The sequence below is a fragment of the Condylura cristata genome, unplaced genomic scaffold, assembly GCF_000260355.1.
Source record: "Condylura cristata isolate star-nosed mole 26May11 unplaced genomic scaffold, ConCri1.0 scaffold00001, whole genome shotgun sequence".
NCBI lineage: Eukaryota > Metazoa > Chordata > Mammalia > Eulipotyphla > Talpidae > Condylura > Condylura cristata.
In genome coordinates, this window is record NW_004567102.1 from 43075004 (window position 1) to 43101140 (window position 26137).

A 26137-nucleotide genomic window follows, 5' to 3' on the forward strand; every position below is an offset into this window, starting at 1 on the left:
TGTGGATACACCATATAAAATAACTGTATGTTAAAGTTTTATTAGCTGAACTATGGAAAATGTGACAAAATAGATAGGGATGGCATGGAATGAGAAAGAGGACATTCCAAAAAGTCCTGAAAGAGCTCATGTGTCTAGGACACAAACAGCCACATCAAATGGAAGCAGCAGAAGATACTTCCAGAAAATAGACTTCATGTTGACCTTGAACATTGTATATTGTAAAAATTAGTTTGGATACCACCTGTCAGAGTACACAATTTCCTTATTGTAAATTTTACACTTTAAAGACTTTTCAAAAATCTGTTTCATTACTTATAAGTTGTTTATGACAAGATCTGTCATAGATGTTTGTCTTTGACACCACTGTACTACATGGCATCCAGTTGAGTAGCTATAAATATTTGTTGAATGAGTTAATGTGTCTGCTTTCTCTGAAGCTTGATGCACTCTGAAAGCATATTAATTACTCTCTTTGAAGTTACCTTTTGACTTTTCTTCCACCTCTAGAGCATCAATCACAATGCCTATCAGTATGGCAGTTTGGTGGCAATTCTTACTGACAAGTTTTATGATTGTGTTCTCTGCATTTTAAATAAAACTGGTAAATTTACTGGACAGTAGACCTGAGTCACCCAGAGTAAGATATTGAAATGGGAAAGCAACTGGAATTAACCTCCTTTGTTAATTCTATTTCTAGAACTTGGGGTTAAAAGTATTTTTTAAGTTAAATATAAAGGTAAAAAGGGGGAAAATGGAATATCTACTTTTTACAATCTCAGTGTAGGAGAAAAGCAAAATAAACTTGCCACTGTCTCCTCCTATATCATCCACAACTACATATTTGTAATTTATAACCTTATTCTTATATTTTCTCATGGTAGGACTGAACCAGTTTTTCCTTTGAGAAAAGGAAAAGGCTGGCATGAAAGCAATTCAACAGTCTTTATGACACCCAAATCGGTCACTTTGTGTAAGAAAATACAAAGTAATTACCTTCAGTAGTGTCCCACACACATCGCTCTGGGCCCAGGTAAGAATTAACACGATTCCCTATATAGAGGGTACAATACATTAGTTAATAACAGCTAACAGATGTGGGAGAGGCTCTTTGCAGGTACATCTCCTCCTGCCCCTCCTTCCCAAACAAGAGGGCAGACGAGGGGTGGGGGAAAGCGGTGGATTCGGTAACCACTGTGCCAAACGTTAGGAATTATGCAAAGACCTAAGGCAGCACTCTACTAACTTGAAACCACCCTGCAGGACTCCCGCAGGACTGAGACTGGAGACCACCAAGCAGCTCCCGCACGCTGAGGAGGTCGCTCCGCCCATGCGCGGGGGGCGGGGCTGGACTGCTCGGCGTCCCGCGTCCGTCTTTGCGTCGGGGGCGGAGTCTCTTGTCCCTCTGCGCGGTCCGTTCCTCCAGGCCTCCTGCAGCCTTTGGGCTGACGTGTCTGCAGTTCCTCGGCGGCTCCACGAACTCGGCGGTGATGGCGGACGCCTGGGAAGAGATCAGGCGGTTGGCGGCTGACTTCCAGCGGGCGCAATTCGCAGAGGCCACGCAGAGGTGCCTGATCCTCCCTCTCCATTTCCGAGTTCAAAATATCCTGCAGGCGGCCTCGCCAGTGTCAGAGGCCGCAGGTTTCTGGCCCGAGAACCCGGACTTGCTCAGCCTGTCGTGGTTCCCGCCTCCACCCTCCTTCCCGAACGTGGATTGAGGTTCCTAGTACAATTCCCTGGGGGAAGCCCACAGCTACTACGCCCAAGGACCTTAAGGCCGCCCCACGCGGTGCTGGCGCGTCCCGCCCCCAGGACGGCCTAGGCTAGTGACTTCCAGCTGTCCCTACCTGTCATCAGGTCACTGTGGCATTGTTGCCACATTCTGCACTTTCCGACTTAGATTGAGCTCGAAAGGAGGGGCTAACCCCCAAATACAGCGTTTCGCAAATCCTGTGATCAGTCTTGCCTTTGTCCACCTTAACGTATGTGCTGGGCCCCACCCTTGGCCCCTTCTGTCAGTTTTAGGAACTCCAGGACACTGACATTTCCTAACTTTTTACTATTTACTATTATAGGACACGTTTAATGCTAATTGAGTTCTTTTTTTTAACCGTTGACAAAGTTCTTGCCTTTGGTGTGTGTTCTGGGGTTGCAGACACCCTTTAGTGCTGTGTTTTGTATCACTGAGCGCAAGCTAGGTTACCTAAGTGCCTGAGTAACTACATTTGCACTTAAATGGTTTTCCTAGGCCAGCTCTGCTTACAGACTGTAAGGGTGAGGCAGTTTACAGGCAATTTTAAACAATTCTGGGTGTTTTGTTTTTAAATGAAAGTAGATCAGGTTTTTTTCCTACTTAAATTACATGCCCACACTCTAATATTTCGACTTGAAGGTGAGGAGAGCTAGAAGAAAGCAAACTTGAAATCTGTAATAGAATGATTTCATAAATTAAGTGCATGATCTCAGTGCATATAAATCTGCTTACTCCCAGGAGTTTAACTTATTGAATCACGATCATTATATTAATGGAAGATACGGATTTTGTAATGAACTAATGACCTTTTGCTCAAACCTCAAAGATCATACATTATGTTAACTTTATTGATCCCTAAATGTATCAGGTGTTGTTTTAGAAATTTTCCTGTTTCCTTTAGGTTGTCAGAGAGGAACTGCATTGAGATTGTGAATAAACTGATAGCTCAGAAACAGCTAGAAGTAGTTCACACCCTTGATGGGAAGGAATACATTACACCAGCCCAGATTAGTAAAGAAATGAGAGATGAGCTACATGTCCGAGGTGGTAAGTGACTTATTAGTTGTTGTTTTTGTCTTCTGGTTCTTTGAAAAGGGAAAAACTTTTATATAAACACATGGCATTTTGCAGCAACAGCAGTGGAGCTGGAAGGGATCATGCTTAGTGAAATAAGAAAGAAAAAGAAAAATACCAGATGATTTCACTCATAGCAGGAGCGTAATGGGTTGGGGGTGGATGGGAAAAGAAGCAAATATAATGAAGTAAAAATGAGAACAACGAACATCTATGCACCAGAGACATGCTATAGGGTGAGAAGGGGTGTGGGATAAAGACTGGGATTAGAAGAGTACACTGGGCTATGGTGATAACTACTGGTTGAATTGCTGGTGGGTAGCTCACAGGGATTAAAACAGGTGAAAAATACCCAAAATAATGATGTAAAAAATAAAGTTATTTTTTAAAAGGAGAAATTTTAAACCATAAATTATTTTGAGGTTATGGGACATCATAACTCAATTGTTAATATAGTAAGCAGCCTTAATATTTTTAACAGGGGCCCTCCTGGTGGCACAACAGGTCGGACGCAGCACTACAAGCTGGCTGCAGCCGCTTTAGTGTGAGTTCGATCCCCCGACCTGGAGGAGATCCACATGGCGTGGCAGACCTCTCCTAACGGAATGGCTGCTCCCCTCAGCAGTGTACTTCGTTGATCTGCCTGTTCTGCTCCCGGCTCGGTCTCTGGTGAAGCCTCTCACTGCCCCTGCACCTCTGGATTGTACCCCAGTTCTGTATGAATAAATAAATCTTAAAAAAAAATTCTTAACAGATTCAGGCAGATATAATACAATTTAAATGAAGTCAGATATTTTCACTTTACAAAATTTATTTTTTGAGTTATGTATTCTCGTGTATATAAATCTGCTTTTGAACTGACCAACTTTCTCTTCATAACTTTTCTTTATTCATGACTTAGAGGAAAATATTTAGTTGCCTGTTATCATGTGATTAAAAGAAGGAACAGAGATTTTGAAGGGTTATATATTCTTGAAATTCATGAAGGTATTGCAGTGCTTTTTCTTTATAACTTACCTTTAAGTATATTTTTTTTTTAAAGATTTATTTATTTATTCATACAGAACTGGGGTACAGGCCAGAGGCTCAGGGGTGGTGAGAGGCTTCACCAGAGACAGAGTGGGGAGCAGAACAGGCAGATCGACGAAGTACACTGCTGAGGGGAGCAGTGGGCGGGTCAGGAGAGGTCTGGCTCGCCATGTGGTCTCCTCCAGGGCAGGCAGCAGGCGGGAATCGAACTCATGCGGAAGTGGCTTCAGATTCTCAGTGCTGCGCTCTAACCCGCTGCGCCACCAGGGAGGGCCCCTTTAAGTATATTTTTTAAGATTTATTTATTTATGTATACAGAGCTGGGATATACAGACCAGACGTGCAAGGGTATGAGAGGATCCACCAGAGACAGAGTGGGGAGCAGGACAGGACAAGTGATGAAGAACACTGTTGAGGGGAGCAGTGGGTAGGTCAGGAGAGGTCTGCCATGCCATGTGGATCACCTCCTGGGCAGGGACAGAACTCATGCTGAAGTGGCTTTAGTTTCTCAGTGCTGTGTTTTAACCCGTTGCGCCACCAGGGAGGGCCCACCGTTAAGTATTTTTAATTTAGGAAACTCAATTCAATATGGTGCCTCACCTATTATATTTTAAGAAATGTTACTACACATACACAAAGTATTGATTTTCCTGCCTTTTTAAAATTAAACTACTATGCAAATTTAAATACTAGTTCATTAAAATAGAAAAAACTATGAAAACTACTCTTTACATCTTATTAGATACATCCTTAATGTTTTTATAATCTTACATAGTGCTAATAAAATGTTAGCTATACTTTGTTAATTGTAGATGTTTATAATTAGGATTACCTTCCAATTTCAAATAATTGAAAAAGTTCAACTGAATTTAATTGTCCATATCTTTGGTCACAATAGGTTAAATCCTAAAGGGAGATAAATATCTTCCTTTAGTCTTACCACCTTGTATATTAGTAGGTAGTTGCAATAATCTGATGTTATAAAATTTTGTAATTAATACCTATGCTGTAATGAGGATTTATTCAGCTAGTAGTATGTATTGGACTGTGACTCTGTGCTGTGTTATTTGAAGAAAGAGGCTATAGACTGTCCAAAATGTAAATCTGTTGGCATTTACTGGTCTTGCTGGTATGTACTGTGATGTAATTTAAAATAAATGTATTTCTTTTCTTTAAAGGTCGAGTTAACATTGTTGATTTGCAACAGGTAAATTTTAAACTTATAAAGTATTCCTTTGCTTTTACAATTTTTATATGAATTTATTCTGTGGCTTTAAATGTATTCACTAATAATGGTATCATATTTTCTGTGCTTAAATAATTGCATAAATAATCCTCATTATTACATTGAGTCAATAAGTTGGGTTTTTTCTCATTTGACTTACTGTATATTCTTTTATCAGCTTAGTCATTTTGTGTAATTATAAAGTTATGTGACTTTGGGAGAGAAATCACTATTTCATGATTATTCTTTTTTATTATGTGTCAGTATTACAGAAATATAAAAAAAGTGGAAGATAGTTAGAAAATGTGTTATCAGTAAGATACACTACATACCAAAAAAGGTGAATCTTGTATGAAAGGGTGACTATCATATTACAAAATAATTCTCTGCTTAATATACTTTCCTAGAATGCAAGTATTTAGAACTAAAAGTAACTATGTAATAAAACCGCTAATTTTTTATTTGACCAAGGCTTTTTTCACAATATTCCCTATCAATTTTTGAAATTCCTCTAAGTTTTTGAAACTAGTTCTGAATATTTAAATTCAAGTTTAGGAAACACTTCAAGTTTATCACTAATCAAATTTGTATTTATTTTCTAGGTAATTAATGTGGACCTGACTCATATTGAAAATAGAATTGGTGACATTGTTAAATCAGAAAAGCATGTTCAATTAGTGTTGGGACAACTGATAGATGAGTAAGTATAATATTTAAGAGTGTTTTGTTGTTTTTAAAATATTGTTTAAATTTTGAACAGCTGTGGCCAGTTCACCATTTTGTTTAGAACTCTTATAATCCTGATCTCTATTACAAAAATCATTGTACTTAAAAAGTAAGTGCTTAAAAGAATATACAGTAGAACAAGAAAAATCTTTTCAATAAATGGTGCCTTGAAAATTGGACTGACTCATATAAAAGAATGAAACTAGACCACTGTCTTTCAACATACACTAAAATAAGCTCAAAATGGATAAAAGACTTGGATATAAGACCTGAAATCACAAAATGCATAGAAGAAAAGATAGGCAAAACACTCCATGACATAAACTTCAGAAATGTCTTTTTTGCGGACTCTCTCCAGCAGCAAGGAAAACAAAGAACTGATTCTGTATCACACTGAAAGCTTCTGTACAGCAAAAGAGACAGTCACCAAAACAGAGATATCCTAATGAATTGGAGGTAATACTTGTACACTACATATCTGACAAGGGACTGAAATTGAAAATTTACGAAGAACTCATAAAAAAGAAAACAACCTCATCAAAAAATTAGCAGAAAAACTAAATAGGCACTTCTCCATAGAAGACATGCAGATGGCCAACAGGCATAGGAAAAAATGTTTATCATAACTTTTCATCAGTGAAATGCAAATCAAAACCATAATGAGATATTACCTCATACCTTTGAGATGGTGTATATTTTTTTTAAAAAAAGTGCTAAGGACAGTGCAGAGAAAAAAGAACCCTCTTACACAGTTGGTGGGAATGTACACTGGTGTAACTCTATGAAAAGAAGTGTGGAAAGTACTCAAAAGACTGAAAATGGATCTACCATATGACCCAGCAGTTCCACTCCTAGGTATCTAACTAAAGAGCACATAACACTAACTTAAAAGGAAACCCTCATTCCTATGTTGACGGAAAATGGATCTACCATTTCCACTCCTGGGTGTCTATCTGAAGAGCAGAAAACACTAACTTAAAAGGAAACCTTCATTCCTATGTTTGTACAACACTATTTATAATAGCTGAGACATAAAAACAACCTAAATACCCCAGATAAGATGAGTAGATCAAGAAGATAATAGTGTACACACACACACACACACACACAATGAAATACTACTACCCAGCAACCAGAGAGGATAAATTCATGCCATTTGTGGTAACATGGAGAGAGCTAGAAGGGATTATCTTAAGTGAAGTGAGCCAGAAGGAGAAAGATAAATACCGGATGGATTCATTTATATGTGGAATATGGAGAAACCAAACAAAAATCAGAAAAAGACTTTCAAATTGAATCGTTAAAGTTGATCATTGATCTGAGGTACCAGAAGGGGAGGAGGAAAGGGAAGAGAGAAAGAGAACACCAGGGACTATGGTAGAGCACTATGGGGACCACACCTGAGGAGAGAAAATCTATATTGCAAAAAATAACAAACTAGATTGAAAACAATAATGGTAGGTCATTAATTTAAAAAAAAAATGATCTAAACTTTAAAAAAAGTGTTTAACTGTGTGGATTTACTTAATTCATGTACTTGGAAATAACATTTTTTTCTGTTACCTTAAAACAACAGACATATTTTTCATCTTTCCTATATGATCATTCTGAAAATTAGATTTGTTCCAAATATACTAATGAAAAATGACTGCAGAATTTCTAATGTTAAAAAAATGCCAACAGGCCCTCCCTGGTGGCGCAGCGGGTTAAAGCACAGCACTGAGAAGCTAAAGCCACTTCCACATGAGTTCGATTCCCACCTGCCTGGGAGGTGCCCGCATGTCGTGGCAGACCTCTCCTGACCCGCCTGCTGCTCCCCTCAGCAGTGTACTTCATCATTTGGCCTGTTCTGGTCCCCACTCTGTCTCTGGTGAAGCCTCTCACCGCCCCTGAGCCTCTGGTCTGTACCCCAGTTCTGTATGAACAAATAAATAAATCTTTAAAAAAAAAAATTGCCAACATTTGTAATTTAATTAACCTTATATTTAATTTATAATAATGAGAAAAAATAATTATCAGAATGAGTGATGGTGTTTACCTGTCATGTTTCATTGCAGCATACCTTTGGGGGCATACCTTTTTGCAATAGAAATTAAATGTTATAAGGAAAGTCATTATTTCAAATTGCTTTTTTCTTTGACTTTTTTTTTTTCTTAAATATTAGGAACTATTTGGATCGGTTAGCCGAAGAGGTCAATGACAAATTGCAAGAAAGTGGTCAGATAACCATATCAGAATTATGTAAAACATATGATCTTCCTGGAAACTTTCTGACACAGGTATTTTTCCTTAATAGTACTATGTGTCTTTTAAGGGAAATATGGAATTATAATGGGAGGAGAAAACTTTTCTTATTAGTGTGTTTTTTTGTGTTTTTGTTTTTTTTGGCAAGTGTTTGTCACTGTTAATGTTGTAGAGTAATATTTGGAAGTTAATTCTTAATACATTGATGGCTATGATAAGATCATTTATGGGATCTCCAGGTCTGTAGTAAGAGGTGTTATCTTTACCACTGATCCACACCTAAGATGGTTTAGAAATGACTATGCTGTTCCTGAATACAGGAACAGTTTATTAAGGAATTAATAAATCGAGCTCTAGGCTTTCTTTGACCCAGGAGCAAGTATACCATAGTGCATAGGCTTATTTAGTGGAAGGAGAAGACTGGACTTTTTTTTCTTTTGTTGCACGTGTTTGACTATCGACATTGTAGAAAAATATTTGAGAGATATGTTAACTCATTGATGGCTCTATAAATCACATATGAAATCTTTCTGATAGATAATTTTTTCTTAATAGTATATTGCACCTTTTTAGATAAAGAATTTCTTGCCCAAAATGTCATTAAATTCCAATATATGCTTCACCCTTTTTCTTCCTTAAACTTTTAGTATGATCAGAACTAAGGAATCTCAACTAGTCTCTTACTTCTAGATACTTGTGATACTACTCAAATATGTTAATTTATAGTATCAAACAATGCCAACTATTGTTTGAAATAACTTGACAATACCAACTATTGAAAAGAGTCTGTTTTCTTAACATGTTTTAATATTTTAAAATTATAGAACTTTACTTAGCATATTGGAAAATCCACAAACTTTGCAGTTAAACAGACCTTGAAGTCTGTGACACTTCTTATTAAATATTGGGAAAATTATTTCACTCTTTTGTCCTTCAAGTTACATATCTGAAAATAGAAATAACTGTCTTATGCATAGACATCAATGAAGTTATTATATATATGGTATAAGTAGGGAAATGTCCTGGACAGTATAGGCACTCAATAAATGATGATTTTGTTTTGTAAGTATTGCAACAAATACAGAAAAATGAAAATCTTTCTTTAGAAGTGACACTAAGAAAATCCAGCTTATAAAAGTTTACCAAGCTTTAATTGTATGAAATTAATTTATAATGCAAACAGATTTATTCACCTTTATAAGAATTCTTTAATTCCACTTAAAATACCATTTAGGGTATAGAGCTGTTTTACAATAATGTTTCATGAGCCTAAAGTCTGTTTTAGTGAACAAATACATGTTAACCACAGAAGGTCAAAATATATGTATCCACAGCCTCCCTGGTGGATTAGGAGTTAAGTCTCAGTGCTCCCATCACAACAGCCCTCAGAGGAGGCTGAGTTCAATTCAATTCCTGGCCAGGGTGCTAACCCACATGGTGCAGCAGACCCCTCCTGTTCCTCCCTCTAATCCCCTTAACAGTGTTTTTCAGTAGATCTGCCTGTTCTGTTCCCCATTCTGTCTTTGCTGGTATCAACCAAGTTGACGAGTAAATGTAACTTGTCTTGGGACATAAAGTATATATCAGACATGACTCATAGTGTAACTGTGAAGTCTTATTCTCTTGAGGTTACCAAGAAACCAAACCGTCTGCCAGTGTAAATCTCTGGATACCCATAACTTGTTAATATTTGCAGACCTCTTGTTTCCCTAGATTGCAGAACCTTATAATGAAAGACATTTATTCCTTTCCCTTACTGTTAGACATTCCAGATGAGGTCTTCTCTAATACCCAAGTACATGTCTTAACTATTTGTATGATTCAAGTTACCTATATCTAGAATATTAACTAATCATTTTTGTTGCACACTAGAAATATAACCCTATAAGCAAGTAGCACAGTCATTCAATGTATTAGCAAGTTATCTCATTCATTTCTTGGTTCTGCCATGAGATTATAGATTTCTAGATCCTAAATCTTCATTTTAGCTCATATAGCTTGTGGATTTATACTGTGAATATTAAAATTCTTCCATCACACTTCTCAATATTTATCATACCACAACGGCAGCATGACTTTTTAAAGACTATTCAAATGTAAATACAGGTGTAATTTTGTTTTTTCAAATTAATAGAAATTTGCATCTTTATCTCCAGGCACTAACACAGAGACTGGGTAGAATTATTAATGGACACATTGATCTTGATAACAGAGGAGTAATTTTTACTGAAGCTTTTGTAGCTCGACATAAAGCACGTATTCGTGGACTATTCAGTGCCATCACCCGGTAAGTGTGTTTCAAAAGTATATATTTTTACAATTTTTGATTATGTTTTTTTATTATGTTTAGTGTTTCCTTTCCTAGCAAGTTAATCTTTTGTTTTAGCAAAATCTCATAATAAAAACAAAAGAATTTCTGTGAAACATGAGCCCTAGAATGTAGCGAGACTCTTCACATCTCTTTCACCTCCTTACCCTTAATATACTTTATGGATCCAGGTGCACCTCTGAGAACCAGATGAGTATATAATGTCACCCTGCGATCATGTAAATAAAATGTAGTTTAAAGTCAAAAGAGCAGATAAATCAGTCAATAGTTTCTTCAGATGTGACAGGATGATTTTAGAACCCTTTTTACTAAATACACTACTGAATACACTGTACAGTTCTGGTGATTAACAGTGTTACTTTCGAGGTCACTTTAACTTTCCTGAAATAAGAATTTCTAATCTGTTTTAAATCTATGTGACAGATTTCAATGCGTAATTAAGAAAACTTACATTCTCATTATCCTCTCTCCTGTGTCATTGACTTTATCTCAGTGATTTTGTGTTTTACCATGCTAACTTTTAAATATGTCCTAATTGCTCTCATTTTAAAACAATCAACCCTTTCTGAACCCATGTTCCACTCCATCTACCATCCTGTTTGTTTCTTTCTTAGACTATCCTCTCAAGAGTTTGTCTATATTTACTTATTTGAGTTTCTTAACTTCTCAATTCACCCATCTGGCTTTTACCATTTATCATTAAATCTAATAGGTATTTCCTGTCCTAGTTTACTTTGTAACAGTACTTAAGTTACTTCTTTCTTTTTCAAATGCTACTTTTTTTTAAGACACCATATTTTATATAGTTTTCTTTTGATATCCTTTTCCTAAGTCACCTTTTCTAGCTCTTCCTCTTTTCCCTAAACTTTCAAATTTCATGTCAGGCCATCTTTTCTTCTCAATCCAGCACTATCTTCTTGAGTGATTTTACCTATTCAAATTCAGTCTCCCACTAGCTACTTAGCATTGCTACTAAAATGTTTTACAAGGTCCTCAGATTCAACATACTTCATATTATCCCTGAGCCATCCTGCTCTTTACAGCAGCAGAATTTTATTCTTCCACTTGTATTTCTACTACCAATAAATGTCATCTTCTTGTTCTTTTGTTTTTCCCTAGAAACCTGGCAATCATGCTTTTTATCACCTTTCTCTCTTCCTCCATTCAGAGCCCAAAATCTTTTGAATTCCATATTCTAAATAAATAGGTAGTCTTTGTTTTTCTGACATCACCATTTCTAACACCAGTCCATTTTTTACCAGAACTATTTTAGTGACTTTCTAACTACCTCTAGTCTGCTTTTACTACCTTTCAGAAAATAGTTTATATTGCAGCTACAGTAACTTTTTTTTATTGAGGATGTAAGACTGGTTGGAAAGGAAAGCTTGCAATGTAATGCAACAAGAAACTAACAATAGTATCCCATCACCACAGATACTTTGGCCTATATGTCCAACAACAACAAAAAAGGCATTTGTCTTAAATAATGCAAACATCAAAATCAGAAAATTAAATTAATATATTCCTACCATCCAGACTTGTCTTCAGATCCCACTCACATTCCACCCGTTGTTGCCATAACATCCATAAGAATTGAAGATCCTGATGAGAATCACATAACATTTAATTGTCATATCTCCTTAATCATTTTCAATCTATGCACTTGATCTTTTCTTGACTTTCATGACCACAAGTATTTTTTGTAGAATATTCTGTTTTGCTTATCTCTTTCTTCCCTATGTGGAGACTCTCCTTAATCACATAGACTTTGAAAGCTTGTACTAATCACCCTTTTAATACAAAAACCTGTTAACAGGGTTTTTTTTTTTCTATTTTTGATGTTTGTATTATTTATTTAAACTGTTAATAGTTTTTTGTTGGAGAGCAACTAGCTAATTGAGTGATAGATGTTGACAGGAATTATTCCTGCAACTTTGTTGTACCCTCTGCATTATTTAGTAAATAATTCTAAAAACAAATTTTTCCTATCCATTTTTCTTTGGGTAGCTATTGTTGAAAGTATAGTTATTATCAGGTTCAGCAAATATATATTTTCTGACTCATAATAGCCCTGACTTTTTCTATATGGAGATAATTATCAAGTCATGAGAGAAAAGAATAGCTAAGCCTTACAAGATGCTGCAAGGCTATGTGGTAAACAGAGTTCCATTTATGCACCATATCTTCATATTTACCCCTTAAATGTAAGGAATCACCTTACCTTTCTGGTCTTGAGGAGAACACCTGCATCTCAAATTAAATAAAATAAATTTATATTGTAATTATAGGATTCTAGGATGAAAAGCAATAATTAGAAATGAGATGTGTAGGTATATGAAGATGTTGTATTCTAAGTTGAAATAAAAACTTAGAAGCTAAATTTCATTGTGCAAAAAAGCTGGATATTTTGTGAAATACAAAGCAACATCTATTGAACACCCACAGTATTATTTACCCAGAAATTTTTAAGATACGGAATCTTTTAAGGAGCCCTCTATATTTTTGTAGAGATGTGCTCAGGTAAAATAGAACAGAAGACACACAACAACAACAACAAAACATGAGAAAGTTGTATTAATTACAAACAAGAGAGAGCAAAGTTAGTGAACATAACTGCTTTGAGGAGCCAGTACTTTAGCTGAAAGATTTGAATAAAAAAAATAGTAAAAAACAAATTGATTCACACAAGGATTTAGTAAAAGTAATAATTTAGTGAAAAATTCCCTTTATTTTCAAACAGATACTTCTGCTCTCCCAACTTTATTTTAAAGAACATATGTGACACTTATTTAAGTGTCTTAGTTATCTATTTAAAAATAAAAACTAATAAACCCAAGTCAGCAAACAGGCATGATGACTTAAAATGTATTGGGAAAAAAACTATAGCTAGAAAAAAATGTATAGATCCTGTTCTCTATGGTTTCCTTTAAAAAATAATAATAATAATTATAGTTCCTATACAAGAAAAGCACTGACAGGGACAGGGATCTACCCAAAAGAAATTCAAATGTATGTTCACAAAAAGACATGCACACAATTATTCATAGCAAGTAGCATGACTATATTTATTGGATTGATTAATGATACGTTAATTGCACCTTATTAAAGCAGTTAAAATAAATGCTAGACATTGCAGAAAATACTGATAAACAAAAGAGAACATTTTAAATGGATCCCTCCCAGTCATCCATCTGGGAATATGTTATTTCAGATATCACATATGTATCTGTAAACACACACACTTATTTTCCTATGATGTTTTCTTGACTATTTCCTAGTAGAGAAAGAACCTTCAGGATAGTAAGAATAGAACTAAGAAATAAAACACACAAAAATTAGGTAGACATAAGATCACTAAATCGAGATATTTGATGGGGTTGTAAATTGTTTTTGGACTGAGAAGACATACCACTTTCTTGTTATTTCAGTAGCATAATTCTGGTTAAGGATGTAAAATTTGGTGCAATTTTTTTTCTTATAAATTATTTGATGCTTTGCATTAATTATCCTGGTTCCTTTTTAAATTTTAAACACGTGTATCTCTATAATAAGTTAGAAACTTTTTTATGTTTTTCTTTGCATAAAGACCTACAGCCGTGAATTCCTTGATTGCAAAATATGGATTTCAGGAGCAGCTTCTTTACTGTGAGTTTGGTTTAAATGATATCAGCTAACTGCTGAATATTGGTACTGTAAAACACCATTTTGGAGCTTAGCCTATGTTTGCCTGCTCTTTCCAACAGGAAGTACCATGTAGTTTAGAACATGACAAAAAGGGATACTTACCAGTCACCAATCTTATGTTAGTGCCCTTTTAATCTTAAAATGTATTGTAACTGGGAGGAGGAAAGAAAAGAAACAGTGCAACTAAAATATTTATGGTTGAAATAGGCTCTCTAAACCAATTTCCATTATTTGTTTATCTTTTCCATCCTCTAAACATTTAATACTGTATAGCCCCCAGAAGAAGGGAATGAAAAAACACTGTGTATCTGACCTGCTTTTTGTTATTCTGATTTATTTCTACTTGTTTTAAGCTGTGCTTGAAGAACTTGTTAATAATGGACGCATACGAGGCACTGTGCTTGGTGGGAGACAGGATAAGGCAGTGTTTGTTCCTGACATCTACTCCAGAACACAAAATACTTGGGTGGATTCCTTTTTCAGACAGAATGGCTACCTGGGTAACTGATTTTTTTTTTTTAACCAAAACTTCTCATAGTAAACATATTTTTTTTTTTAAATTTATTTATTTGTACATACAGAACTGGGGTACAGGCCAGAGGCTCAGGGGCGGTGAGAGGCTTCACCAGAGACAGAGTGGGGAACAGAACAGGCAGATCGACGACACTGCTGAGGGGAGCAGCAGGCGGGTCAGGAGAGGTCTGCCACGCCATGTGGTCTCCTCTGGGGCAGGCGGGAATCGAACTCATGCGGAAGTGGCTTTAGCTTCTTAGTGCAGTGCTTTAACCCGCTGCGCCACCAGGGAGGGCCAGTAAACATTTTTAAAAACTGTTTTGCTAGCTCTGAGACTACACACATACTTTATTTTTGGCCATAGATCATAGTGGTTCTCTTTGAGTAAGTAGTCACACTACAACATTTGTGGGCCTTTGAGTTAAGTTTAACTCCATAGTTATTAAACAGGTTTAATGTAAAAACTTGAAAACTAATGTTCATTATTAATGAACTTCTAATAATATTAATAATAATATTATGCAACTTCAAGTATTTTTAATTGATAAAAATATATTTATTCTATCTTTTCAGTTATACCATCTTGAAATATTTTATTATCTTACCTTACAATATTCATTTTTACTATTTATTTAAATCAGATACATTGGAGTTATTCTAAGTTCTATTTCTGAATTTCTGAGTAAGTCCTTTGAATATAGTAGATACTTAATTCAGTCATTGAAATGATTAGAATATATATATGTACATGTAGCAAGCTTACTGATTAATTTCCAAGTTAAACTGTCAAAGACATTAGTTCTTTTTCAGTAATATACTATAACATATTATAGTTCTCAAACAGTTTAAGCATATACTAGGATACTGGGCTTTGCTTGTATTTTCTTGAATTTCTGTAAAGTACTTCTTAGCTTCTTCAACCACGGACTTGGATCAGAACTTTCTTATAATTAATATCCTTAAATATGATTGCTTGGGAAATGGAGAGAGGAAGTACCATCTCTAAAATGTTAATGGTTGTAAATTTGTATCTTAATTTTCTACTTTTTTTGGTGCCAAGTCTTTTACTAACTTAAATTAGAGACTCATACTTTGTCTTAGGTTACCTGAAAATATTTGAAAAATAGATTCCTTTAATATAATTGATTACAATTTTTATTTCTTTACTTGAATCAATTACCTTCCCAATCCCCCACTTATACTTTTATTGCTTTGTAGTTCTCATGTTTACTTTTGACCCTTCAATTGAAGAAGTACTGAAACAACTGGAATTGAAGAAGTTCTTGAACTTCTTTTTAGTGACAGAAACATGGGAAGTTAATACAGTGAGGGAATAGACTGTGGTACATTTCTATGTTTTATACTTTTAAAAATATATAGTATGCATTGCCTAAGGTGTGAATGATTGACAGTTCTATTCCAACTTTGTGTTGCATTTCCAGAATTTGATGCCTTATCCAGACTTGGAATCCCAGATGCTGTGAGCTACATAAAGAAAAGATATAAGACTACACAACTTCTGTTTTTGAAAGCAGCCTGTGTTGGTCATGAACTTGTGGATCAGGTGGAAGCATCAGTAGAGGAAGCCATCAGCTCTGGAACATGGGTTGATATTGCAGTATGTTTAGTCTTTCTTTAAATGAGGATTAACTAGTATTTCATTAATATATGGTAGTTTTAAGAATTAAGATATATAATCTTGAGTTTAGAGTCAAATTTTAGCAGTCATTGGTATAATAACAATAGTCTTAATATTTTATGATTAAAACAACTATAAATCAGATACTTTCTACAAGGGAGGAAGGAGAGGGAGGGTACAAAATGAAGGCAGGAAGAGTATAAGGGGCTTAAAGTGATAGTGCATGGGTGAATTAGTGGTAGAAATTCTAGGGGACTACACCTAAAGCATATGACGTGATAAAACATGTACAAATAAATAAATATTTAAAAAATTATAATTAAAGATGTTCTATATATGGGTGGGCTACGTCCAAAATTTAATAAATCTCAAAACGAGTAAACAGTATAACATATGAATCTGCCATACAGAAATTAATAATACTTCTCACAATTTTATCCAAGCATTTACAGTTCTACTAGCATCAAGTTCCATGTAGCATTTGTTTACCTCCAGTAATTAATCTCTGCCAGTGTATTAACACAAGATGTTAGCTGTGGTAGTATTTTATTTCAGTGTTCAATGCTGACCTGCCTTAATTATGCCAAAAAGATAAAGGGTAGGTGAAGAGAATGAAACGATATCAATTCACTTAGTGGTAAGAACTCAGACTTTCTTTATAAAGCAAAAAATTCCTTATTTTGGATACCCAAGTTCTCAAAAATTCCAGATACAAGTATTTATTTATTAAATTGTATGTAAGTACCTTCTTTATGTCAGGTACCATTCTACTTTTGTGAGGTGTAGTTTCTTGCTCTTAAGAGATAAGTTTCCTACTCTTAAAAAGGACACTTTAATTAGGAAGAGACTGTTAAAATATGATAATTTCAGACAATAGTACTAAGAAGAAACACTTCTTGGAATTAAGTCATCAGAACTTGCTGGTATATTGTTTATTGGGTGAACAACTGAGTGTGACTTGTAGGTTTTGGGCCTGGTCAACTAAGTGGCAAGTGGTACCACTCAGGTAGAGGGACTGATGAGGGAAGAGTAGGCAAGAGCTTGGAGTACAGGGGGCAAGAGATTGTCATTTTGGACCTGTTAAACTTGTTAAACTATTGGGCAGATGAGTAAAGAGATTACAGAATCAATAGGATCTGTCATTCCAGAGATAAGAGCTATGTAAGCAGAAATATAATGTGGAGTTTGTCAGCATACAGAAAGTTCTGAAAGCCATTGTATTTAGGGCAAGCAAATATATAACAAATGACTTATCTGCATTATATTGCATTTATGCTTTGTTTTCATTTTTTTTTTTTTTAAATTCTAGCCTCTGCTACCCAGTTCTTTATCAGTTGAAGATGCTGCAATGTTGCTTCAACAGGTGATGAGAGCATTCAGCAAACAGGCATCAGCTGTAGTCTTTAGTGACACTGTTGTAGTCAGTGAAAAATTTATAAATGACTGTGCAGAATTGTTTAATGAACTGATGCACCAAAAAGCTGAAAAGGTATGTTAATTTCCTTTCATTTATTTTCATTTATTTTCACATTTGTATCTGGTATTCTTAAAAAACATGGTAAGTAGTATATCCAAAATGGATATTGTGTTTCGTATATCAATTTTCCTCTAATATACTATATTCATTCCTTCACATTCTCATCAGGACATACCAGTTAGAATTTGGAAAAGCAGTTTTCTCAATTGAAAGCATAAAAAATGAAGTTTATACTTCACAGTTAAGTCACTTGATGGCACTCAACAAAAACCCTCACAAAACAATGTCTGTGTATCATATACATAAGTGTACAATATATTTGTCAGTCACTACACTATATATTCACAAATTCTAGCAGAGCAAAGCATTGTTATTTTAGCTTTTGGAGGTGAACAAATAGGATAACTTACTGAAGCAGTAAGTTATTACTATCAAAACTGATTACTTTCTCAGAGCAACTGCTTCAAAAGTGTTGAGAAGTAAAGATCATGTCAAATCAACTTTATGATTATTCAACTCATGTTTATAGTTAGGATCATCTACATATAAAGTCTGCTGCTCACAAACAGGTACAACAAGCCCATTTATCTCACACTGTAGTAAATTCATAGGTGTTTATTAAGTATGTAAGTAATTTATATTTCTTTTAGTTCTTTAAAAAAAATGAGCCAATTTTCTACATGTGGCCTACTAAATAGAGCAAATAGTAAAAAGTACAGAAGATTAATATCAATACAACTGAGTTTACATTTTAACTGTATATTCTGACTATGGACAAACAGATCTCGGTTTCCTTATTTCAAAGAAAGGATACTATAAATAAAGAAGGGATAGATCGATGTCTGGTACATGCTAGCTACCAGTTACTAAATGGCTATTTTATTTTTTATTTTATTTTATGACCTGTTAGTAAAATAAAACTTAAAATGCTCATCGATGTTTTCTTATGCTCTCCCGCCAGCCACAATTAGAAATACAGAAAAAATGGTGATTTTATTGTTTGAACTGTCAACATTTTTTCATCAGAAAACCAAAATACCTTTTATTATTTATTTATTTTCTTAGTGTTTTCATTTTTGTACAGTATTTCATTTCTTCCCTCAGGGGAAGAAATGTCCCCATAGTTTTACCATCATAGCACCTGTGAATGTCCCTGTACACTTCGCTTTCTGTTTTGACCCTCTCCCTCCCCTTTCTCTCCTCAGCTCTAAGGTCAGCTTGCAAGTTTTGTCTTTTTCCTTATTCTTTGTTTGGTTTTTCTATATTCCACATATAAGTAAAACCATCCAATATTCTCTTTTCCCTTCTGAGTAATTCCACTCATATTAGTTCCAGCTCCATCCATGTTGCTGCAAATGGCATGAGTTTCTCTTTATCACTGACTAGTATTCCACTGTGGGTATATACCATATCTTCTTGATCCAGTCATCTGTTTTGGTGCATTCAGGTGATAGCATGTCTTAGCTATTGTAAATAATGCTTCAGTAAATATAATAGTGCAGATTTCCTTTCAAATTAGTGTTTTTTATACCCTTTGGGTATATTGTTACTATTGGGCTCAATAAATCATACAGTAGCTCCATTTTTAGTGTTTTGAGGAATCTACACACAGTTTTCCATCGTGACTAGACCAGTTTACATTCCTACCAACATTGTAAGAGGGTTCATTTTTCTCCACATCTTTGCAAACATTTGTTATTCCCAGTCTGTTTGTTTATTTTTTAATGTGTGCCTTTCCCATGAGTTTGAGGTAGTATCTCTTTGTGGTTTTGATATTCATTTCCCTGATAATAAGTGATATTGAACATTTTTTTACATGCTTTTTTCAGCATTTGGATTTCTTCTTTGGAGAAGTATCTTTTGATACTTTTGCATTATTTTTTAGTTGTGTTAGCTCTTCGTAAATATCATTCTTAACAATGAGTAATGCTATTACTTTTGTCAGTAAGGTTTACAGCCCTTACCTGCGATAAGGAACTAGTTTTTGAAGTTAGAAATACTCTTGTTCTTAACATAAATTTTAAAAATCAGAGACCAAGATTGAAATGAGAGGGAAAAAAAACATATGACAGAGTTTACAACTCTTATCCATTTATTTTGATGGAGATTTCTTACCTTTCTGGTTACCTCAGGTATCCAAGTAGAACTTGCTTGGGAGTTTCTAAAAGAAAGGGACTCACTTAATAAGCGATGGTAAAATGAACCAAAATACAGGTGGAAAGAGCTATATCTGATATTAATATGTTCTGGATTTCTTAATAGCTAGTAATAACTAAGAAGACCAAGAACAGCAAGAAAAAAATATTGACTTACTACAAGGGGAAACAGTAACAGTATCAGAAACAATTGTGAAACAAAACTCTGTAGTTCTTCTTAATAATGAAACCAAACAAGAATAATTAGGCTGTACCTTGTGAAGCAACCTTTATTTCAACTTTTGTAGTATTATGTTTTTGCCTACAAAAAAAAATGTTTTATTTTAGGAAATGAAAAATAATCCTGTGCACTTAATCACTGAAGAAGATCTAAAACAAGTCTCCATTTTGGAAGGCATTAATACAAATAAAAAGGATAAAAAAGATGAACGGAGGAGGAAAGCAACAGGTAATAATTATGAACAAAAAAAGTTTTTTATTTTTGCAGTAAGCTTTACATTCATTAGGCCCTTTTAAAGACCCTTTATTTTGGTTGATTCATCTTCAGCTGCTAATACTATTTTTTAAAAGATTTGTTTATTTATTTATTTATTTGTTTGTTTGTTTATGCATTCAGGGGTGGAGTGTTGTGGTGAGAAGACTCCAAGACATGGGAGAACAGAAAAGGCATATCTACTGAATACTGCTGAGGGGAGCAGTGGGTGAGACAGGAGAGGTCTGGGCTAAGTGGGTCAGTTCCTGGTTGGTGATCAAACTCATGCCGTAGTGACTGCTGATGGTTTCGTAGTGCTGAGATGTAACCCCTTGCTGCTACTGAGAAGGCTCCCAGTTGCTAATATTAACCAATTCTTTTTTTAATGAGTTTAATTTTAACTATAAAAAATGGAAATATTGGTAATTCCTCATTTTATGATTTATATTCTGAAAAGCCAGTTAAATTTCATGAACTGACCCATCTCCAGTTGTTCTTTCTTTATCCTCTCTGTTCCAGTCACATTTACCTCAGGACCTTTGCACTAACTCTTCCCTCTACCTGCATGTTCTCTCTCACATTTTGAATTCTTGTATTCTTGTCATCGAGAGCTGAACTTCAAATGTCAGTTCCTCAGAGAAGTCTTTAACCAACCAGAATAATAGACATTGTCATAGTCCATTATGTTATCTTCCTAGTGTTTTTCATATCACTGTTATCACTGTGGTATATTTTATTGTTTGGGAACCTTGTCCATCTTTCTTATTGTTTTCCTAGTATTTAAAATACACGAGCATATTTTAGTGCTCTGTAAATGTTAATTGTGCGAATAAATTTCCCAAGGAGATATTATTTGTAATAAGGTCTTTTTAAATTAAGAGTCATTAACTATTTTTAGGCCCTCCTTGGTGGCGCAGCACAAAGAACCTAAAGCCACCTTAGCATGAGTTCGATCCCCACCCAGGAGGTGATGCACATTGCACCACAGACCTCTCCTGACCCGCCCGCTGCTCCTCTCAGCAGTGTACTTCGTCGATCTGCCTGTTCTGCTCCCCGCTCTGTCTCTGATGAAGCCTCTCACCACCCTGCACCTCTGGCCTGTACCCCAGTTCTGTATGTACAAATAAAAAATAAATAAATTAAAAAAAAAAGTCATTGACCATTTTTCAAGGAAAGAGTCTGGTATTCTAGTTACTTGAATTTGGAAGATAATATGTATTTTCCATATTTTATGGTAGGAATATTTCACTACTGCTGCATAAAAGCTAAGCACATTAGATATTCAGCTCATATCAGTAATAAATGCAACAGTATTGAACATGTTTATAAAAACTTTATTTTCATTTGCTGTGGGGATTTATTTCTGTGTGTTTGAGATTATTTCTTTCCTCTGCAAAAACTGATTTTTACAAAATCTTTCAATGCTATTTTGGAAATTCTTTTCTTGAAAAGCTATAGTAAATTACCCCAATAAACTATAGAATCTACAACCATGCATATGTTATCATTATGCTGTAATTAATTGGTTGTATTTATGTCAGCATATGCTGTTTGTTTTATTTTTTTCCAAAACCTGTCATCTGTGGTCCTTTGTCAGTGCTAGTCCTGTAATATAATAGTTAAACTACAGTATATGGAGTAATGTCTAACATTGAAGTTTTTGCCATAAGAAAATCATTATCAAATGTAAAAAACATATTCATGCCAGGCTTGTACTTTTGAAAATTGTATTTTTCAATCAGAAAAGTAAGCATAAAATAAGTGGAAACTTTAATTAATATGATGATGTCTAAGGGAATTCTGCTGAGTTTAGAAAAAGATCTTTAATTTTATTTCATGAAATTGAATCTTTTATCATGAACTATAGAGTCCACATATTTCAATGTTTCAACTCTGTTAGTTACTATTTTTTTAATATTTAAATTTAAATATCTACTAGATACTTTCATTTAGTATTTGAGTTTGTTTCAGATTTATTTAGCCTTTGTCAATAGGAGGCTGCAAAATTTTTTTCTACTTATCCACCTTAATAATCAATACTATTTGATCAATACTTTTTAAACATTCGTTACGTTTTGAGTATAGCTATATTTCCTAAGGAAACAAACCTTAATGTGATATGTTTCTGCTCTTAAACGTTCACTGTCTGGTTGAAGTGGTGGATGAGTAGTATGTCTCTATAAACATGGATGTTGGTTTTTTAATCAAGAAGATAAAACTATATATTTAATTAAATTTGTGAAGTTTTTAAATGGATCTTCTGATCCGTAGTCAGACGCGTTATCCATTGCGCCACTGGCCCACTAAATTTGTGAAGTTTTTAAATGGAGGATATAAATGAGGCTGTGGTAACAGAGATAAGCAAATAAGGGTACATTTACTCTAGGGAAGGTAAAAAAGGAAGTACTGGAATAGATTTGACCAGGAAACTTTTAGACAGACTTACAGAAAGAGTTGACAAAAAAGAAGTGACATTGGAGACTTAAGGAAGAGACTACATTTAGAACAGGTTACCTGAGTGAGGTGCTCAAATTAAAGAAATTACCAATTTATTATTTATTACATTTCATTGATTGAATGTGCAAAGCTTTTATACAATAGTAACGTTTCTTAATTATTTGACTTTTATTTTCCTACTGTAAAGCTAAATATGATAAAATAGTGGTAGCATTTTCTAAAAACACTAATTTAGATAAGTAAAATTAATGTCATTTTTCCACAAGAGGGCAGTGGAAGTGTTAGAGGAGGAGGTGGTGGCAATGCCAGAGAGTACAAAATTAAGAAAACCAAGAAGAAAGGAAGAAAAGATGATGATAGTGATGATGAGTCGTCTCACTCAGGTATGTAGCTATATTTTTTCTTTCTTTATATATGCATGATTTTTTATATATGCATATAATTAAGTATATATGATTATATAAGACTTGACACAGTTTCAAAAAGGATAAATTTCATTTACCATACTTGAGCTAAGGGTCATGAGCCCCTCAACAACACAATTCATATTTCATTTACCAGGGTATATTAACCATGAGTGATTGCATAGAGTACAAACCTCACTGGTAGCTACTCACTCCACAAATTGACACATAAATGACATAAATGACAGATGTACACTATTATCCATGACAATCACATCACTTCTTTCAAAGTTTGTCAGTGATTGATCATGGTGCATTTATTACTCACTTTATATGTAGCCAACAAGCATATAGTTATATTGCTTTCTTATCTTGCAGTGAAGAAACACAGACATTTTATAAATAATCAGAAGATAGAATTTCCCAGGAAAGATAAAGTACTGCAAGGAAGTGTAAATTGATAACATTGCAAAGTAAAACAGGAATCAAGAATAAAAGGAGTCACAGAAGATATAACTTCATATGGGAATGATAACATTGCCTTTATTTAAAAGACTCTATGTAAGCAGAGGAACTTAGTAAAGGCACACTTAGTGACATGTTAGGAAAGTGGTTGTGACAGAAAGAATGAAGATATCTTAAAGTATGTCAAGGTGACAAAAAAAGCTTCAAATTAAAGGAATTTTGAGATGCTTTACAGCATTGAAAGGGCAAAGAATAAGCTTTTGAAAGCTGACCCAAGGGTTTAAAATGAAGTATAGTGACTTACCAAGGCATAGGAAAGATATATATTTTTTTATATTGTAAGTTCCAGGAAAAGAAGAGAACAAGTATAATTCAGATTGTTCTTGACAAAGTTGTTTACAAAGAAGTCAAATATTTTCACTCTCAAAGATTCTGATGAGCTAGAGTGTAAAAAAACTGACATTAGTTTTGTTTCCTTATACATTCATAACCAAGAGTAAGAGCTTTGTATGTTTACATAAAATTTTTTAAATGTCAGAATAATTACAAAACTTCCCATTAAGTACATTTTGCACAGTTTCAGCTGACTGAGTCATTTTTATGTCTCCCAGTATTGTGCAAAACAATTTGCAATATTTTATGAAAAGTTAGTTTCTGCATATTTAAGTAGGAAATACTCCTGTTGTGCACATTTAATTGTTATGGTAACACTGAGTTGGTTAATTGTTTCTACCTAGTGAAAAGAATTTACTATATGTATCTTTCTTTTCTAGACTTGTTAGTGTTTGGTGTGGTTAAATCAGCAAGAGATGTCTTGCTTTGTTTTTCTAAGGAAAATTATGTCTTGTTTTTCTGTTTAAAAAAATTAACTTAATGAAGTCATGATACTCCTTTTTTTTCCCCAGCCCAAAAAAAATTGAAGTGGTAATGTGAGATTTTATTTTTCTAGTTCCCAAAGCTCATTATATATGGATAGCGCTAGCAGATAGAGATATTAAATGACCTGATTTCATCTGTTAATGTATACTTGTACACATTACCAGTATAATGCACAATTGTGAAAGATACATATATTACTCTAAGATCAGTAAAATTCTCTCATTATCTACATGTATATAGGAATATTAATTAAGGCAAGTGTCTTCATAGAATCTACTAGCTCTACCCTATTTTAAATAATATTAGGATTATCTTATGTGGATTTTACTTTTATATTTTTTTTTTTTTTTTAAGATTTACTTACGTATACAAGAACTGGGGTACAAGCCAGAACTGTAGTGGGTAAGAGGATTCACCAGAGACAGAATGGGGAAGAGAACAGGCAGATTGATTAAAATACACTGCTGATGTGAGCAGCAGGTGAGACAGAAGAGGTCTGCTGTGCAATGTAGGTCACCTCCCTGGCCGGGGATCTCATGCTACAGTAGCTGCAGATAGCTTCATAGCGTTGAGACTTAACCCCTTGCACCACTGAGGACCCTACTTTTATATTGGTTAATGAATTTCTTGTTCCCCAAATATATGTGCTAGAAGTGAGGAGCAAAAGGGCATTTAAGAAAATACTTGTTAATATGGTTGGCCTTAAATAGTTGCTAAAGAAGACAATCATCTGTATTTAGCTGATTATGCAAAGGACTAAAAAGGTAGTAGAACCATTTTACCTAAAAAAAAAAATGTAATTTTATTGCTTTTGTAAAAGCATTGTGTTGTAATTTCTAAAATGGGAGATATAATTAGGGTCTAGTTAAAATATAGGATCAACTTGTGTAGATGAGTGCTGAAAGGAAGTATAATTTAATAACCTTTAAAATACATGAAGGAAGCAAATAGAAATCAGAAGAAGCTATTTGGTGTAGCAGATCAGGATAGCAGAGCTCAAAACGAAAACAATACTTTAGTCTAAAGCTGTGATCTCTTACATGTTGATGCATTAGTGAAAACTGACTGTTGAGCTATTTTACCTTTATTATTAGGTTTCACTTTTAGAATAAGCCTAATTTACCAGGAAATAATCATTTTTTTGCTTTTATAGTTAAAGTGAAAGTGGAAATATTGTTTCTTTTCATTATATGCAATCTATGATTTTAAGGTAAATAGGTAAGAATAACATTTCCATGATTAACAATTATCTCCATACAATAGCTGCATAGAAATTTTTCTTGCATTTTTGTGAGAGCCCATCTAAATTATATAGATAAAATTATGAATTTTTTTAATCTATACCTTCTAAAGAGATACATTTTAGCATAGTTCTACTAGAGTTCTGTTTTACTTGGTTATAAAGACTGAATATATAAATTATAAGGATGGCATGATTTTAGTAATATTTAGTAAATATTCAAGTTGCACAAATATTCATTTTTATTAAAAATGAATCCAGTGTTGTTCAACAAAGAGAGATTATTCTCTCCTACAAGAGTTTTTTTCCATTTATTTGATTGTTTTGATTTCTGTTTGAATCATCCAAGCTAGATCAGTTTGGCGGGGGGG

At 34.3% G+C, this 26137-nt stretch overlaps 1 protein-coding gene across 1 annotated transcript in view; it reads left to right on the forward strand.

Annotated features, from left to right (window-relative positions):
- Positions 1–1426: 1426 nt before the first annotated feature.
- UFL1 (UFM1-specific ligase 1) overlaps positions 1427–26137 on the forward strand; it is a 30841-nt gene continuing 6130 nt past the window's right edge. The window contains exons 1-12 of the mRNA XM_004673709.2: positions 1427–1567; positions 2655–2800; positions 5035–5063; positions 5684–5781; positions 7972–8086; positions 10208–10338; positions 13967–14025; positions 14418–14564; positions 16020–16195; positions 17526–17705; positions 20177–20297; positions 23045–23161. Of these exons, the coding sequence (XP_004673766.1) occupies positions 1491–1567; positions 2655–2800; positions 5035–5063; positions 5684–5781; positions 7972–8086; positions 10208–10338; positions 13967–14025; positions 14418–14564; positions 16020–16195; positions 17526–17705; positions 20177–20297; positions 23045–23161 (1396 nt within the window). The 5' untranslated portion in view covers positions 1427–1490. The remainder of the gene's footprint in view (positions 1568–2654; positions 2801–5034; positions 5064–5683; positions 5782–7971; positions 8087–10207; positions 10339–13966; positions 14026–14417; positions 14565–16019; positions 16196–17525; positions 17706–20176; positions 20298–23044; positions 23162–26137) is intronic.